At 46.8% G+C, this 17,880-nt stretch overlaps 1 protein-coding gene across 12 annotated transcripts in view; it reads left to right on the forward strand.

The window, feature by feature from the left end:
- The window catches only part of LOC139766577 (uncharacterized), a 228,066-nt gene that overhangs the window by 155,928 nt on the left and 54,258 nt on the right, over positions 1-17,880 (forward strand). For all 12 annotated transcript variants that reach the window (XM_071695424.1, XM_071695417.1, XM_071695418.1 and 9 more), the window contains one exon: positions 2,407-2,496. In XM_071695424.1, coding sequence (XP_071551525.1) covers positions 2,407-2,496 — 90 coding nt within the window. The remainder of the gene's footprint in view (positions 1-2,406; positions 2,497-17,880) is intronic.

The following is a 17,880-nucleotide window of genomic DNA, read 5'->3' on the forward strand; positions in this document are numbered from 1 at the left end:
CATCCTCCGTGTGTTTTAAGAATATAAATGTCTCAATACCAGTACTGCTTTCACATGTTACTAGACCGTATAGAGAACTTTGCTGCGCCTGCTTGACTTGCAAGACCTGATGAGATAGGCTTGAGCTCCTCCCCCTCACCTTCCCCCCGTCAGGGATGGCTGGGGGTGTTAGCAGACCCTGGGGCAGTGTAGCTCCTCTTTTTTTTGTATGCTTGGGGTTTGCTCCGAGTAAGATGTAGTGCATCCCCCAGCTAGAGCGTCTGGTGTGCTGGTAGGATGAGCTAGTGTGGGCCACCATCTTGTATGCTGGGTTACGCCGGGCAACTGGAATACGAGAGAGAGAGAGAGAGAGAGAGAGAGAGAGAGAGAGAGAGAGAGAGAGAGAGAGAGAGAGAGAGAGAGAGAGAGAGAGGAGTTACAGGACTCTGCCTGCTTGAGGGCACACTGCTGTGAAAATGTACCATCAGCGAGGCTGACACTATCACTGGGAGTCCAGTGTCATAAAAAGAGGTCACTCCAGAGGAGTCTACATTTCCCTGCTGCTGGAAGTAGCGCAGCCTTGGGCGACAGAAGCCTTTAGAAAGAGATCCTGGGGTACTTATATATATATATATATATATATATATATATATATATATATATATATATATATATATATATATATATATATATATATATTGGATTACATATTTCGCCTTTTTGACGATGCTTAAAGAAGACATGAATATTCATTGGTAATAATGCGTGACGTGAGGACGATGGATGGATGTGTGGGCTGGAACAAGAGGGAGTCGTCGGGAGGGAGGCTGGGGAGGTGCACAGCCAAGCACCTCCCTAGAGCCAGGGACGTGATTGGTCCACAGCATCCTCTTTAAAGAGGGAGGGGGAGCGCTGGGGGCTGACGGGTAGGGGCTGAGGGGGTGGGGGGTTAATACATGCACTGCTGTGGGGGGGGAGGGATGTTACAGAGGGGTGTAGGGGGGTGATTAAAGGGGTTAGGGGAACAGGTTGCAGTAAAAGGAAAGAATGATGGTAGGCGGGGATGGAGGATGTAAGGAGGAGGGATTGACAGGGAGAGGTGGGTGTGGCGGTGACAGGCAGGTCAGTGTACGTGTGTGGGAGCACATGGGAAGGACGCAGAACATGGGGACATGACGGTCCTTGTCCGCTGTGGGATAGTACTAGTATCCTGCATTCCCGATCCCTGCAGATGGAGACAAGGTTATCTAGCCGAGGGCTCCTCCCTGCCCGGCTCTTGAGATGATGGAGACAAGATAGTAAAGGAAAAGGCCATTCCCCAACCACTATTGTAGACGGGGAGAGGACAGTAAAGCAGAGGGGTTTCTTCCATGCCGACACTATAGATGGAGACGGGATGGTACAAGACTCTTCCCCGTTTGTGTGAATGTGTGGGGAGGGAGTCGTGTAGGAGGAGGGGAAGGTAAGGGGAAGGCGTTGGGCAGGGGAGAGTGGGGGAGGGGGGGGAGATGTGCTGCAGCCAGTAGTGAGTGGCGCGCCAACTGGGCCGCTACACTACCACACAGTCAGGAGGGAAACACTGCCACTCGTGTGGTGTGTAATCATTACTCATTCCAGGCGTGTGTGCCGTCCGTGCTCCTTGCTCTGATTCTGTCAGCCCTGGACGTCCGCGACCGTCACAACCTGGGAGTGTGTGACCTCCTTGAGACTGTACGTCTGTTTTGCACCGTAACTTGGCACTGTCCTTGGTTTTGAAACTTGGTACATCGATCAGTCTTGAGGCACTCTGGTTATGTTATGGTTCCCGATGCCACCAGTTCAAGGACATGTGGTTCGTGGGGGTTCGGAGGGGGGGGGGGGTGAGTTAGAACTGGGCGTGGGTTGGTGCTTGGCTCCGGGACTGATGTATATGGGGCTGGGTGGCTGGCTGGCTGGCTGGCTGGACAGACTGCGGCGCGTTTGGTGCAGCCCTAAGGTCTCCGTACCTCGCCTTTGCTCCTCATGGTGAACCAGACCGTATCCTGGACTGATTAAATTTCTTGTTTCGTTAATCACTATCCTGGGACATTTAGATTTATGATATACATTTTAGATATTACATATGAATGGTTCCAGGTTTAAGAAATGTCCATACATATATATGTGTGTATATAACGTTCACACTATACATCACCTACACTACCCTTCCACCTTTGCTCCATACTTCACCCCGACACTACACACCGCCACTATACTACGAGATACTCCGACACTACACTCTTAACCAGCTCGGTACACACCATACCCCGTACACTCCCCTTACATTACACCTTTATCCCTTCACTACAGTCACTCAAGCCTACCATACCCCGACCCTACAGTTAACCTGACCCCCTACACGGTGGTAGCAACCCCCCAGACTAAGGTGGTGGTTCTCTGCTCCTGCAGGTGGTGGTGGACCTGAACGCTGCGCCGCTGGACGATGAGCCGGAGTGGTACTACCTCTCGGCCCATGAGGACGCCCTTCCCCCGCACATGGTAAGTACCAACTTCCCCCCCTCTTCACGTACTGTGACACCCCTCCTCCTGCACACGGTGAGTACCCCTCTCCATGTACTGATCCCCACCCCGTGTACTGACTCCGCCCTCCACCCCCCACCCCCCCCGACACACGGTGAGTTCCTCCCTTCCCCCCCATGTATTGACTACCCCCCGCGCCGCACATGTTGTGTACCCCTTTGCTCCCTGCCATGAACTGATGTACCTCCGCGGGTATGATGAACACCTCCGTGGACTCATTTATTCCCCTGCACTCAGTGAATGTCTCCTCCCCGTTTTCTCCCTCCATGTACTAATTCCCCTCCCCCCTGTTGGTAAGCCGCTTCCGTGGCCAGTACTCACCTGTAATGTGCTCACTCGATCCCTTCCCCATATATTGTAATCTATCTTGTTCTAAAGCTTTTCTTTTCTTCGGTAATTCCAAGATATTCAGTATTTGGGAGACAGTTTGAGAGTCATTCTTTGGGCTGGCCTGTGTGTTCAGCTGGGCGGGACGCACCGACACTTTCATGGCCTGCCTTCTGAGGAGGTTGAGTGAGGAGGCTTTTGATCTCTCACTTAACACGTCTCCCTCACTGCACCATATCTGTTTTAGCCCTACTGCACTTTGATCCGCTGCTGGGACATCACACCTGTAACCATCTCCCGTTCCTGCACCTGCTGGTCGTGGGCTTAGATCGTCCTGCTTCGCATAGGTCGATCCAGCCCACCTGCAGGCTTCCTTCCTTCCTTCTTCTTCCCACTTCGGACTGCCGTGACATTTGTGACGAGAGAGGACTAGGGATATGGCCCAGCTCTTCGCGTTCCTCGCAGTCCCTCCCTCAGACGCTCGACTGATTCCCCTCTCCTCCTTAACTCTAAAACGTCTAAGCTATCATCATCATCACTGAAGGAACACCTCCTCAGACCATCTCCGTTACTGAGGAACTGCCAAACCATCCTCACCAGTAGGGAACCCCCAGATTATCTTCATCAGCGAGGAGTCCCTAGACCGTCTTCATTATCAAGGAACCCACAGACCATTTCCATCACTCTGGAACCGTTCGACGGTCTTCATCGTTAAGGAACCCCGGGCCATTTTCATCGCCAAGGAATCCCCAGACGGCCTTGAGCACTGAAGAACACCCTAGACCATTTTCATCACTGAGGAACACCCGTCGAGCTATATCACCCAGGTGGCTGGCCTGTGGCCACTGACGTTCTCCGTTTCCCCGTCCCGTTTTCCCATTCATCAAGGTGTCATCTTTGTGTTGTCATGTAAGTTATTGTAATCACATTTATCTGGGACTGAGTGCAAGATGAGGAGAGAGTTTCAGGTGCATGTGTAGCAATGGAGGAAATTACAGAATAATAGAGATTTACGTATTGATTTTGGCAATTTTACTGCAGCTTAAACTTTTCAAATATCATTTTATTTTGATTTTTCTTACGCCCATTTTATTTCTTTATTTTGTATATATATATATATATATATATATATATATATATATATATATATATATATATATATATATATATATATACATCACCTTCCAATGTTTCTGGTCCCTGTTCTCCTGCTGTGGTGGGAGGTGGTCACACCCTGGGATCCTCGTCTCACTCCATACCGCTATCACCGCCTCTCACCCCTGCTGCTGGGTGCTGGAGGTCGTCTCCTCATTGCCCCTCTCTCTCTCTCTCTCTCTCTCTCTCTCTCTCTCTCTCTCTCTCTCTCTCTCTCTCTCTCTCTCCCTTGTTGGTCCGTCTGTAGGGCCTCCTGAGACGGCAGGGTCGTCCAGGTGGTACTCGACCCACCTCTTCGTTATAGTCTCTCTTTCTGTCTGTCTGTGTGTCTGTGTGTCAGTGTGTGTGTGTGTCTGTCTGTCTGTCTGTTTCTCTCTCTCTCTCTCTCTCTCTCTCTCTCTCTCTCTCTCTCTCTCTCTCTCTCTCTCTCTCTCTCTCTCTCTCTCTTAAAATCCCTGAACGGGAAGCTTCTTGTCATCATACCCAATAGATCTTTCACTTTTCTTTGATTTTTCTCTCTACCACACTCCCAGTTGAACCTCCCTCAATATATGTTTTTCCCTCCCCACTTCCCCCCTTCACACTGCATTCTCCCGTCATCTCACCAGCCGCACGCCCTTGCTCTTTAGTCCTTCTTAGCAACCCGTTGAGCCTCCTTTTGTCTATCTCGCCACCCACACTGCACCACCCTCACCCCACCTGGTCCTGCAGGATTCTCTCGCGCCGGCAACATGTTTACCTCAGCCTCACGTCCTTCCTCCATCCCTCACCTTCTTTACAAAACGTCTTTGAAATAGTCGTTCCCTCGTCATCCCCGTCTTGTGAGCCGCACACACACACACACACACACACACACACACACACACACACACACACACACACACACACACCTCCTCTGCTGCTCTGGTTATTCCGTTCTCTTGTAATCATTCTCTTCTCTTATCTTCCTTTCAGCTTGCACACGTGTACTCTTACCCTCCATGATATGAAGTCATATATATATATATATATATATATATATATATATATATATATATATATATATGAAATTTGTTTCTTGGTTCCTGTTAGTAATGCCAGCTTTTCATCATGACCTTTTACTTTATGTTAAAACTTGTGCTCTATTCATCGTATATCTGCGTCATGGGATTTACCTCTCTTCGCTGTGTCGACACAGACAATATGCTCTGTGGGCTCTCGCGTTTTTTCTTTTTTTTTTTTTCTTTGTACTTAAATCTTTGCCTCTCGGACTCTGGGTATCATCCCGTTTGATTTCGAGTTCTTCCCTGCTCTTGTCTTTTCATTTCGTCCCTTGGATGTGTCTCTCTCTTGGTAAGAGTTATGGTGGCCGCGAACTGTCATAGTCTCTGCCAGGTGTCATGGCATATATGTGTGAGTTGAGTGTGGAACTTTTTTTTTTTTCTATTCTACCTAGACAGCTACGTCACCCGTGCCAGTGTTTGAGGGTTGTCGTATACCACCAGCAAATGTTATGGTCACTGCCGCACCACACCCAGCTGTTACTCGTACACTCACGCCTCCTGCCGCACCACACCCTGCTGTTGCTCGTACACTCACTCCTCCCGCCGCACCACACCCAGCTGTTGCTCGTACACTCACTCCTCCCGCCGCACCACACCCAGCTGTTGCTCGTACACTCACTCCTCCCGCCGCACCACACCCAGCTGTTGCTCGTACACTCACTCCTCCTGCCGCACCACACCCTGCTGTTGCTCGTACACTCACTCCTCCCGCCGCACCACACCCTGCTGTTGCTCGTACACTCACTCCTCCCGCCGCACCACACCCTGCTGTTGCTCGTACACTCACTCCTCCTGCCGCACCATCGTACAAATTGCTCTGCCATATTTTGTGTCTTGTGTTAGTCTATGCATGATGAAAATGGACATACCGAAAGTGGTTTGTTTCTCTTGGAATACAGAGGAGTATTCCACATCCTGTTCTCAGATCGGGGAAGGAATGGCAAACAGTACCTCTAGGGACGAGGAAACACGAGATAACGAAATATAATGTTTTCCTGTTGTCGTACGTTTTCCTCTTAGATTCTTCTCTTGTTTTTAGGAAGTATTAACAACCAGTCACCTGCGTCTAATGATGGTTTAACATACTTCAGTTCAAATGTAAGCTTTTTACACAGTATGTATCTCACGGACGGGTGTCAGAAGTACACACGAGATCACTTATATTAACACTTTTCGAGGGAAGTTCGATCTCCCATGGGTTTAAGAGTCCAGTGATGTAGAATTTTTTTCATTTGCCAAAGATATCCTTCGCTGAGGCACACACACACACACACACACACACACATAACCCCCCCCCCCCGGGACTCGCGAACTCTTGCATAAATTCCCGGGCGAGACAAAAATAGTGTGTACATATTCCCACAAAATAAGGTCTGAGACCCGAAATAGTCGTGGGGTGGAGGCCGTATAAGCCGGACGAACCACATCGCCAGCAAATGTTGGATGTGTGTGTGTGTGTGTGTGTTGGGGGGGAAGGCGGCGGCGCTGGGAGGGGTCAGGGCCTGGGGTATTGGCCGTCCTCGGCTCCCTCCTTCCACAAACACCACACCACCACACATTCACCACTAAGCCCCTCTGATTAATCCGACACTGCCCCTCCCCAACCCCCCTATACCTACACACACACACACACCCACAGACACACACACACACACACACACACACACACACACACCCACCACAGGTGTAGTGCCAGTAATGTGTGTGTGTGTGTGTGTGTGTGTGTGTGTGTGTGTGTGTGTGTGTGTGTGTGTGTGGATTTGTGCTTCTTGTTAGTGTCCTTTTTTATTTTTGTTGTTGTTGGTTCATGCTTCGAGTAGTGGCGAGCCTGTTGCTCCTTCTGTTGCTTCTCCTTCTTCTTCTTCTTCTGCTGCTGCTGCTGCTGCCACAGGTGAAATCCCGGTTGGTTGTGTGCGTTGGGTGCGTGTGGCTCAGCTAGCAGGGAGAGTGTGTGTGTGTGTGTGGGTGGCGGTGCGTTACGGCTCACTGTGCTGTGGTCGGTGCCGTGTTCCTCCGGTTTTACTATTGGCAGGATCTCTCTGGCCCCCGGGTGGCAGGCATGCACCACGTACCCCTCACCACCCCACCTTCCTCCTGCTGCTGCTGCTGCTCCTGCTGTTGGTAGACGCTCTCTTCCCCCCCCCCCCCCCATTTCCCTTTTTCATCTCCTCTCTTCAACTCTTCCTTCTTCGGTTGCCCCACCTTCCCCTAACTCCTCTTTCATCAGTTTCTCTTTCCTATCTCCTGTCTTTCGTCCTCTACCTATGTTTCCAACTCCTCCTCCTCCTCCTCCTCCTCTCATTATCTTCATTCATGTCCGTGTTATTATATAGTCTTTATAACCGTGTCCGAAACTTTACACTCTCGAATGTACTTTGGTATGAATTCTGATTCACAACTTATAGGCTAAAACAAGTGAAAGACAAGTGGGGTAAGACAGTTGTATTTCCTTACGAATGCAGACATTTTAGTTATTATTGTTATTATTATTGTTATTGTTATTATTATTATTATTATTTCTATTATTATTATTATTATTATTATTATTATTATTATTATTATTATTATTATTATAGTTATTATTACTATTATTATTATTATCATTATTATTATTATTATTATTATTATTATTATTATTATTATTATTATTATTATTATTATAACTATTATTATTATTACTATTATTATCATTATTATTATTATTATTATTATTATTATTATTATTATTATAATTATTATTATTATTATTATTATTATTATTATTATTATTATTATTATTATTATTATTATTATTATTATCATTATTATTATTATTATTATCATTATTATTATTATTATTATTATTATCATAATTATTATTATCATTATTATTATTATTATTATTATTATTATTATTACTATTATCATTATTATCATTATTATTATTATTATAGTTATTATCATTATCATTATTATTATCATTATCATTATTATCATTATTATTATTATTATTATTATTATTATCATAATTATTATTATCATTATTATTAGTATTATCATTACATGTAAAATTTAAGCGACAGGTTCCTCACAGGTTATGCTGGACACATGATTAAGAGCAAACCCTAAGAAATTATGTCTACCAAGATGTGCAGGTCATTATGATTAACTTCCACACACCACCATTTGCTTCAGCTGGGATAAAGAAAAAAGAAAAAAAAAAGAAATCAAGCCTTAACCAAGATGTGGGTCATCAGTACCCACGATCTTTGTCTAATTATTAGAAGAATAGAATGAGAAGGTAATAAGATATCCCCCACTACTCCTCCTCCTCCTCCTCCTCCACAATATCCCCAGTGAAACGTGAGGCCATAATCATCTTTTCCTTGTGATGCAGCGAGCTACAGGGTGAGACGGGAGCGAACAGGATACAGCCACTGTATCGAGACTGATGTTCTCTGCGATGGAGAATGAGCCAGGGAGTTCTGAGGAAGGGTAAGGGACCCCCCACCCCCATATGCCATCGAAAAATTCTTTTTTTTTTTGTTATTGTCATCCAGGGAGACAAGTAAAAGATTTTAGGCTGTCAGGACTTTAATATTGTGGCGAGGGGAAGAGGTGTGTTTAGCCCAGGCCTCATCCATCTGTTGGTATGGTTGCTGTCTCGTCGACCATTGATGGTAATGGTGTGCTGTCTCTAAATAGAACTGAAATTTTGATGTTAGATGATATTGATGATAATGAATCTAATTAATTAATCATTGTTATCAGTAATAATGATGATAATAATGATAATGATAATGATGATAATGATAATGATAATAGTGATGATGGTGATAATGATAATAATGATAATAATGATGATGGTAATGATAATAATAATGATAATAATAATAATAATGATAATAGTAATCATAATAATAATAATAATAATAATAATAATAATAATAATAATAATAATAATAATGATAATAATAATAATAATAATAGTGATAATAATGATAATAATAAGAATAATGATAATATTAGTAATAATGTTACTAGTAATGATAGTAATAATAATGATAATAATAATGATAATAATGATAATAGTAATGATAATAATAATAATAATAATAATAATAATAATAATAATAATAATAATAATAGTAATAATAATCTGTATATAAGTAATGATGATAAGTATCTGTCTGTCTTTCTGTCTGTCCCTCTGTCTCTCTGTCTGTGTGTATGTTTGTATGAATGTCTGACGGAAAAGTCCAAAGCTAGCATGGCAGATCTTGAATCTAGCTTGGTAAAGGTAAGGATACTCCTGAAATTAGAGAGAGAAAAAGATTATATTTCGTCGGTGTTCTGATTATCATTGTTTCCCTGAGGTTTGATATTATTTTTTCCCCTTCTCAATTCCTGGAGGAACAGGGGAAATAGTTAGGTAAGGTCATGCAAACCTGGTGTAGGTCAAGATAGGTCATAACGCATTTCTTTGCATCTAGTCATCGTGGCCAATTACCTCTTTTGCCGGCCAATTGGTCTCATTAGTCATTCCCTCCCTCGGGATCAAGAAGATCAGCGGTTCTCAAGACCGAACTCCCTGGCGCGCCACTGGTGACGACCCCACACCAACCAACCCATTCCGGTGTATCTGTCATGGAGTGTGTAGCCTGTTCGTTCCCCCACACACCCACACCCTCCCTCTCACTGTCATCACTTGCTGCGAAACAATTTCCCCTCTGCAGAGTGTGGTGGTGGGTGGCGTGGCCTCATAATGAGGAGACGACGTACGAGAGACACTGTCTTGTGGAGGGAGGCCCTGACGCGGTTGTCTCGTGCAAGGGGGGCCCCCTGACACGGGCGAGGCACCATATAGAGACTGCCTCGCCGGGCTGACCGACACAAGAGGGGAGCCGCGTCTCGCCTGCCGATCTGCATCTCTGTGGTACAAAAAGAAAACGGGGCGATGTTGATGGTCGCTCAGAGAACGAGACGGAAAAGTTGAGGTCCGCGACCTAGTCTTCTCTCCTCGTCCTGCCGCCTCCCGGCGTTCCTCTCCCACTTGCTTTGCATCGCTCCTGCACACCCACACACGCACACACACACACACACACACACACACACACACACACACACACACACACACACACACACACACACACACACACACACACACACACACACACACACACACACACACACACACACACACACTCCTCTCTCTCTCCTTCCTCCCTTCCATCCTTCCCTCCCTCCCTCTCTCTCTCTCCCTGCTCCTCGCCCCTTGTCCTTCCACCCACGCCAAACATGGACCCCCCCTACGGTAACCTTTCTCTCACGCACCTTCACCTCTTTCTGCCCACTCTCACTCCGCTCTCTTCCTCTTCCTCTCTCACCCCGTTCTCTCTCCCAACGCGGCCGCCGGTTGACCATCTCCTTTAAGGACTCGATAACTAATTAACTGATAATCATACAAAAATGAGGGTGCCAATTAGCGTGATGTCTGGCGTCGTGGTGGTGCCCGCCCGCCCGGTCGGCCAGCCCCCCTACCCCATCCTCTCTCCCTCACCCCCTGAAAAATGGCATCCCGCGGCGCAACACGTCCCCGGCGCTGGTCACTCTCCCGAAGGGCCGGCCGAGACCAGAGCCTTGGCAGACGTCCCTCTCCAACTTTTATAAGGAAATTCCTTGCACTGATAACCACCGTGGCAGCCGCCGCCTCCTACCGTTGCTGACAATTATGTTATCACATTTGCTGGCATGATGCATAGAGGAGTCGGGGCGCTGGGTGGGTGGGTGGTGGTGGTGATCACAGGGTTCTTCAAGGGGTCTCTTCTGTTGTTCCTTTTTCCGTCCGTATGATGATTACCTTGTCAGATGTTCTCTGCCTGAAAGAGTCTCTTGTCATCTAAAGGTATGTATGATCTAACGTCTGGCAGAGTCTCGTGGTAAACTCTGTAAGAGCTGATGGTTGATAGCAGACGAGTGGGACTGACTCGCAGTGAGCTGCTGTCTGTCCAGGAAATACATACATACATACATACGTACATGCATACATACATACATACATACATACATACATACATACATACTTACATACGGTACGTGTAGACGCGTGGGAAATACCAACACGTCTTCCTAACGTGAGGGAAAAACTATCATGATGTAATCAGTTAATTATGTCACTGTTGTAATATTGTTGAATGTTACTTTCGCTCATGATTAGAGTCTTATGAGACGCATTTGTTCCTGTATTTCTCATTTCAGGTGCAGAATGTACATATATATATATATATATATATATATATATATATATATATATATATATATATATATATATATATATATATATATATATGGTCCCAAAACATTTGATTTCCACCGCATGATCCTTCCTCAGTATGTCGTCATCTGTAGCTCATGCCTCGCAGCCGAACAACATTACTGGGTCTACTGCACCATCAGTCACACCCATCTTTGCCCTCCCCAGATAGTGACCTCACTTTCCACACACACACACACACACACACATGCACAGTTCTTATTCCAAGAGTCCCTGCTATCTTTATAGGGCTCCTGCAGCTCTCAGGAAGCCGGCCACGTCCACCGGGTGGGGCCATAGGTCTTAAAGTGTGGTGTGTGTGTGTGTGTGTGTGTGTGTGTGTGTGTGTATGTGGGGAGAGTGCGCGGGAATTAAGCATCATGTGTTCGGCGGCTTAACTGTGCTAGTTGCGTCGTGGGCATGAAGGGACATGGGATATGGTGAGTCGGTGCTGGTAGTCGTGTAGTAACGTCCAGAGCTTAGACGGGAAAGTGTGACTCGTGTTTGTCTGGGTAGTGCAGGTTCAGATGAGTGTATGTCTGGTGGGTTGGAGTTAAAGACTGGGCTGGAAGGGCTGATTATTTCGTGCTTGTCGGGTCTTCCTAGTGTGTGTGTGTGTGCGTGTGTGTGTGTGTGTGTGTGTGTGTGTGTGTGTGTGTGTGTGTGTGTGTGTGTGTGTGTATGTGTGCGTGTGTATGTGTGCATGTGTTTCAGTCTTATATTTCTTTGGCGTTGAGGATGTTTGAATTGTGATGCAGGTGGTAAGCATTTTACATCCATGTGAGGGGTTGGTGGTTTGTTATGGAGTGGTTTAAGATCATCCTCTTCACGTTTGAATATTTAGTTGTTGTCTCACTTAGAGGTAAGATTACGTTAGTCTTATGAAAACTGTGTCAGCTTGATTTTTCTTCATACTGAAAAAAGTCGGCCTGTTTCATGCAGAGAGAGAGAGAGAGAGAGAGAGAGAGAGAGAGAGAGAGAGAGAGAGAGAGAGAGAGAGAGAGAGAGAGAGAGCACACGTGAGGAAGGACGCGTAGCTGGGAAGAGATGGTGCCTGGATCACCCTTGTTCACACTAGAAAACGGAGTCTTGTCTGTATCAGTGATTGGGTGACGGTTGTTCATCCTGTGGGTCGGATGAGGTCAACTGCTTGTTAGTCAGTTGACACAGAATGTCGGTCTGGCGTCTCAACTATGAATATAACTTAAGATTTTGTATACATTCTATTTGACCTCTTAAGCACGACGGTATGACCCCGACCCTCGAGTATGGTGGTCTGGTCTGGCCTTTGACCTGCTTCATGTCAAGGGTCCTACCGTCGTGCTCAGCGAAGGGGTTAAACCTACGACGAACAGCCTCACTCATGTGATGAACCAGGTTAGGGAGACACAGTTCAGCTCGACGGTGGTGATGGGTGGTGGTGGTGATGGTGGCCTTGAGGGACTGACGATAGGCGCTGGTGGTGACCGTCGTGGTGGTGATGGTGGCGACGATACGTGTAGCTGGTGGTGCTGGCAACAGCGGCGGTAGAGGCGCGTGTGGCAGCGGCGGCGGCGGCAGCGGCAACGAGGATGGGAGGAGGGAGGGAGGGTGGAGTAGCGGGGTTCTAGTGGATGGGGAGGAGAGGAGAGGGGAGGATCGTGGTGGTGGTGGTGGTGGTGGCTGGGGATGGAGTGTGAACCTTTAAGAAGAAGTATAGAGGGACGGGGGCCCTGGGTGTGGACCGTCGGCGGCTGGCCGACATGGGCGCCGCACCCCGTCCCCTCCCCTTCTCAAGACGACCAAGTTGCTCGTGTCTCAAGCACCAGCACACCGCCTCGTGACGCACTCGTAGCTAGGGTACGGCCAGGGCAACCCATCCTCCTCCTCTTCCCCAGCACACCGCCTCGTGACGCATTCGCGGCTAGGGTACGCCGGCACACGTCTCGTGACGCATTCATCGCTTGGTTTCGGCTAGGGTAGCCCAGCGTCCTCCTCCTCGTAGCTTTCGTACTGCCTGGGTTACCCCCAGCAGCCGCCTCGTGACGCACTCGTAGCAAGGTTGAGGGGCCAGGTTATCTCAGCCGCCAGCGTGACGGAGCAACGCTCGTCACGAGGGTACGGCAAGGGTATGCAAGAAGCCGCTAGCGTAACGGAATGCCGGGTAACATTGACCACCAACACACCACCTCATCCTAAACACAGCACTCTCTCGTTACGAGGAGGGGGAGGGGGAAATTGAGGTACCTTTTAACTTAACCAACATCAGATGTCGTGAAAAAAAAATAAGTCATCTACCCATACATACATACATAGAAAACGATGCGGTGGTCGGCTAAAGGGGGCGTTACACAATCGTCAGCTTCTCAGAACACAATGCACCAGGCAAAAAAATCATTAGCCAGAGAGGCAACTCAGCAGTTTTATTTTTTTTTTTATCCTCCTTCTCCTCTCCTCCCTGTTTAAGTGTGGCAACATCCTCTGGCATAGATAAGAGAACACTGGGAGCGTCATAGTAGTAGCATCGCTGTGTGATGGTCGAGGGAACTAGATGACGACGAGTATTGCTGTAAATAGACTGGGTGACGCAAACATTGGCTTGGGGACTCTACCCGTCTGATACACACACACACACACACACACACACACACACACACACACACACACACATACACACACACACACACACACACACACACACACACACACACTGTGTGAGGAGTCTGTTGCGCTTTTAACCGTCTTGTTTTCTGTTTTATGTCCGTTGCTACGATGAAGACGACCAGTAAGATTTTATGGAAGCAGATAAAGGCTATTACCATGTCCATTGTCTTGTGATGCAGATGATGTCGAAGTACATGATACATTATGATTACCAACCTGTAGAGGTTGTACTTGTGTTTACTTAACGAAGACAAGGAAGACATGGGTGTTGGCCATGGATGCGAGTCAACAGAACTCAGATGACGAATTTTCTAGCGGATCTTCCGTCCAGTGTTAAGAGATGAGAAGAGTTTTACATGATCTTCGTTGCTCGATGGTCTTTTTGATCAGCTTCCCTCCACCAAAACAATGGCTAATTGACGCCAGTACACGGAGGGAGACGATGAATGGTTCAACTCTGGATGTTCCTTAGAAGTGACATCAGGCGACATAAGCTCTTCACTTGATTTGTCATAACGTCGTATGGCAAAGCCCGCGGCTGAGTCTAGCTGGCAAGAGGCACTATAGGAAGGAAGGGGGGTCACTGTTCCAACTTCTTGTTACAAGTTCATTGATCTCAACCACTCCCACGGGCTTGATACATGCGCTCGGCCCGCAGCACGGGTGTGTGTGTGTATGTGTGTGTGTGTGTGTAGAGAGAGAGAGAGAGAGAGAGAGAGAGAGAGAGAGAGAGAGAGAGAGAGAGAGAGAGAGAGAGAGAGAGAGCACTCGACATAACCAGAAGCACTACACAGTTTGATGAATCTTTCCTTCACTTGTTGAAACGCAGTTGGTTTGATTTTGAAATGGTTAGAACAAGTATTGATGGGAGGAAGGTACAGATGAATATATATATATATATATATATATATATATATATATATATATATATATATATATATATATATATATATATGTATATATATATATATATATATATATACATATATATATATATATATATATATATATATATATATATATATATATATATATATATATATATATATATATATATATATATATAATTCTAGTGACGCTTGTAGCCAGTTAGTTAATTTGCCTTGGTGATCATTATCAGCAGGACTACTGATAAGATAACTGTCATAATTGACGATTATCTTCACCATTGTCATCCTTGTCATCACTCTCGTCCATATACACACAGTTACCGTAGCGTACCCACCACCGCCACTGACATCCACCGATGTCGCCGTTACCATAGCCTCCACAACTACAAGTACCTCGAATGATCACCAGTACAACCACTGCTTCCACTGCCATACTCACAATAACCACAGTCATTTTGCCATCACTAGGGCCAGCACTCACTGTCACTCTGTCCTCACTCTCACCGTCAAGGCCACCATCGCCCCGAGAGGGAGTGGCCGCTGGGGGATTAAGGACTTTACGCCACTCTAGTTTTCACATCGTCTGTTTCGACAGCTACACGCACCAGGATGTGAGGCCGCGAGGATGAAACTGGCTGCATCTGTTGGAATTATCCTGAGCCCCTCGAGCGCGACGACGATACGACCCTTGAAGCACGACGATACGACCCTTGAGCACGACATGACGACGCTTGAGCACGACGGTGCGATCCTTAAGCACGACGATACGACACTTAGGCACGACGATACTACCCTTGACCACGACGTGACGACCCTTGAGTACGACATTACGACACTTGAGCACGATGGTACGACCCTTGAGCACGACATGACGACCCTTGAGCACGACGTGACGACATTTGAGCGTGACGGTGCGATCCTTAAGCACAACCATACGACCCTTGACCGCGAAGTTACGACCCTTGACCACGACGTGACGACTCTTGACCACGACGTGACGACCCTTGAGCACGACGTTACGACCCTTGAGCACGACATGACGACCCTTGAGCACGACGGTACGACCCTTGAAACATGTCATCACGACCATTGAGCACAACGATACGACCCTTCTGCACGAGGATACGACCCTCGAGAACAGAGGCATGACCTTTGGCTATGATAACTTGACCTTTGTCTTCCCCCTCAAGCCAAAGAACAAACCCTGATACCCATGAGTTGTACCATCGTGCTCGAGGGTCGTACCGTCGTGCTCAAGGTTCGTTCCGTCGTGCTCGAGGGTCGTACCGTCGTGCTCAAGGGTCATACCGTTGTGCTTAAGGGTCGTATCGTTATGCTCAAGGGTCGTACCGTCGTGCTCAAGGGTCATACCGTTGTGCTTAAGGGTCGTATCGTTATGCTCAAGGGTCGTACCGTCGTGCTCAAGGGTCGTACCGTCGTGCTCAAGGGTCATACCGTCCTTTAATTTTCATATATTAACTGTTCCCTCAATCGTTTTTCTTTTTATCTCTATATATACTGTCTTCCTTAAACATAAAGATTTTATTTTTACGCCTTTAAGAAGCAGGGAACCGAAGGTGAGGACAAATCCTTTCATTTCCAGGAAGAGTACAGATGGAAACTGCGACAACTTCTCGTGTTGTATAAGTTTGACACAGTACCCCCTCATGGCTTGTTGCCTCGTTTTCTACCGGTGCTTGGCGATCGGTAGGTAGTGCGCGGCTTGACCGATGGCATTTAGTGTGAGTGGATGGATTGACAGCGGGCGTTTGACCCATGGCATTTAACGTGAATGGATGGACTGACGTGATCTCTCTCTCTCTCTCTCTCTCTCTCTCTCTCTCTCTCTCTCTCTCTCCTCTCTCTGGCGTTCTATTGTTTTATCTGTTTTAGGTTTATTTAATGGGTTAAATGCTTTTCATCGTAAGATTTTGTCTGTTCTTTTGTATTTCTCACCATTAAACATTACAATTCTCTCTCTCTCTCTCTCTCTCTCTCTCTCTCTCTCTCTCTCTCTCTCTCTCTCTCTCTCTCTCTCTCTCTCTCTCTCACTTGCTCACTAACTTCTCTTCGTCCCTTGCTGTCCACTCTCATTTCCATGACCCTCTTAAGTCTTTGTATATTCTCATACCTTTGTAGTTTCTCACCTTTTATGGTGTCTTTCTGTCTTGCTTACTCTTGTTTACCCTTCTACTTACTGTCTCTCCCCTTAACTCTCTGTCTCTCCCTTCCCTCCCTCCCTCTCTCTCGCTATATCTCCACCCCCCTATCTCTCCACCTTCTCCGTGCACCATTCCCTCCCTCGCTATACCCTTTCCTCCCTCTTCCTTCCTACGCTATACCTCTTCCTCCTTCCCTCTCTCCCTCCCTACAACAGTCCCTCCTTCCACCCCTCCCGCACTCTCTCAGACGTTTTCTAACCGATCTTTCCCATGAACACGGCACATTTTCAGTTTCACCAGCATCCAGTCTTTTCCCATTTGGTTGACAACGTTCTACTGATAACGTAGCCTTTATGAGCTCGTGGCAGCCGCTGCGGTTGGCGACCCTGTGGTACTCGAGGGAGGTAAGCAATGAGGGAGGTAAGCACACACACACACACACACACACACACACACACACACACACACACACACACACAACACTGGAAATACTGTAGACAGTGATGCCCATGACACGGTTGTAGCAGAGCGTAAATATGGAGGGAGTATGAATGCCTGAAAACCATAGTAGTAACCCCGTGGATGAGTCTGCTAGGGACTTTTCGTAGCGGTTTCTCAGCTCTCTCCCCGTGAACGGTTAACTTACGTTTAAAGTCCATCACCAGTTTGTGAATGTCATGTCGTTACGTAACTTTTTTTTTTCTATATATGTATTTCGAGATACGGTCATGAAATTTGGCTTTTGTACTGTCTGCATCTACTGGTGTATCGCGTTCACACTAACAATGGCTCTGGAGACAGGATAATTCTCGAGGTTAGGCCAGAGGACC

The sequence above is a fragment of the Panulirus ornatus genome, chromosome 58 (genome assembly GCF_036320965.1).
Source record: "Panulirus ornatus isolate Po-2019 chromosome 58, ASM3632096v1, whole genome shotgun sequence".
NCBI lineage: Eukaryota > Metazoa > Arthropoda > Malacostraca > Decapoda > Palinuridae > Panulirus > Panulirus ornatus.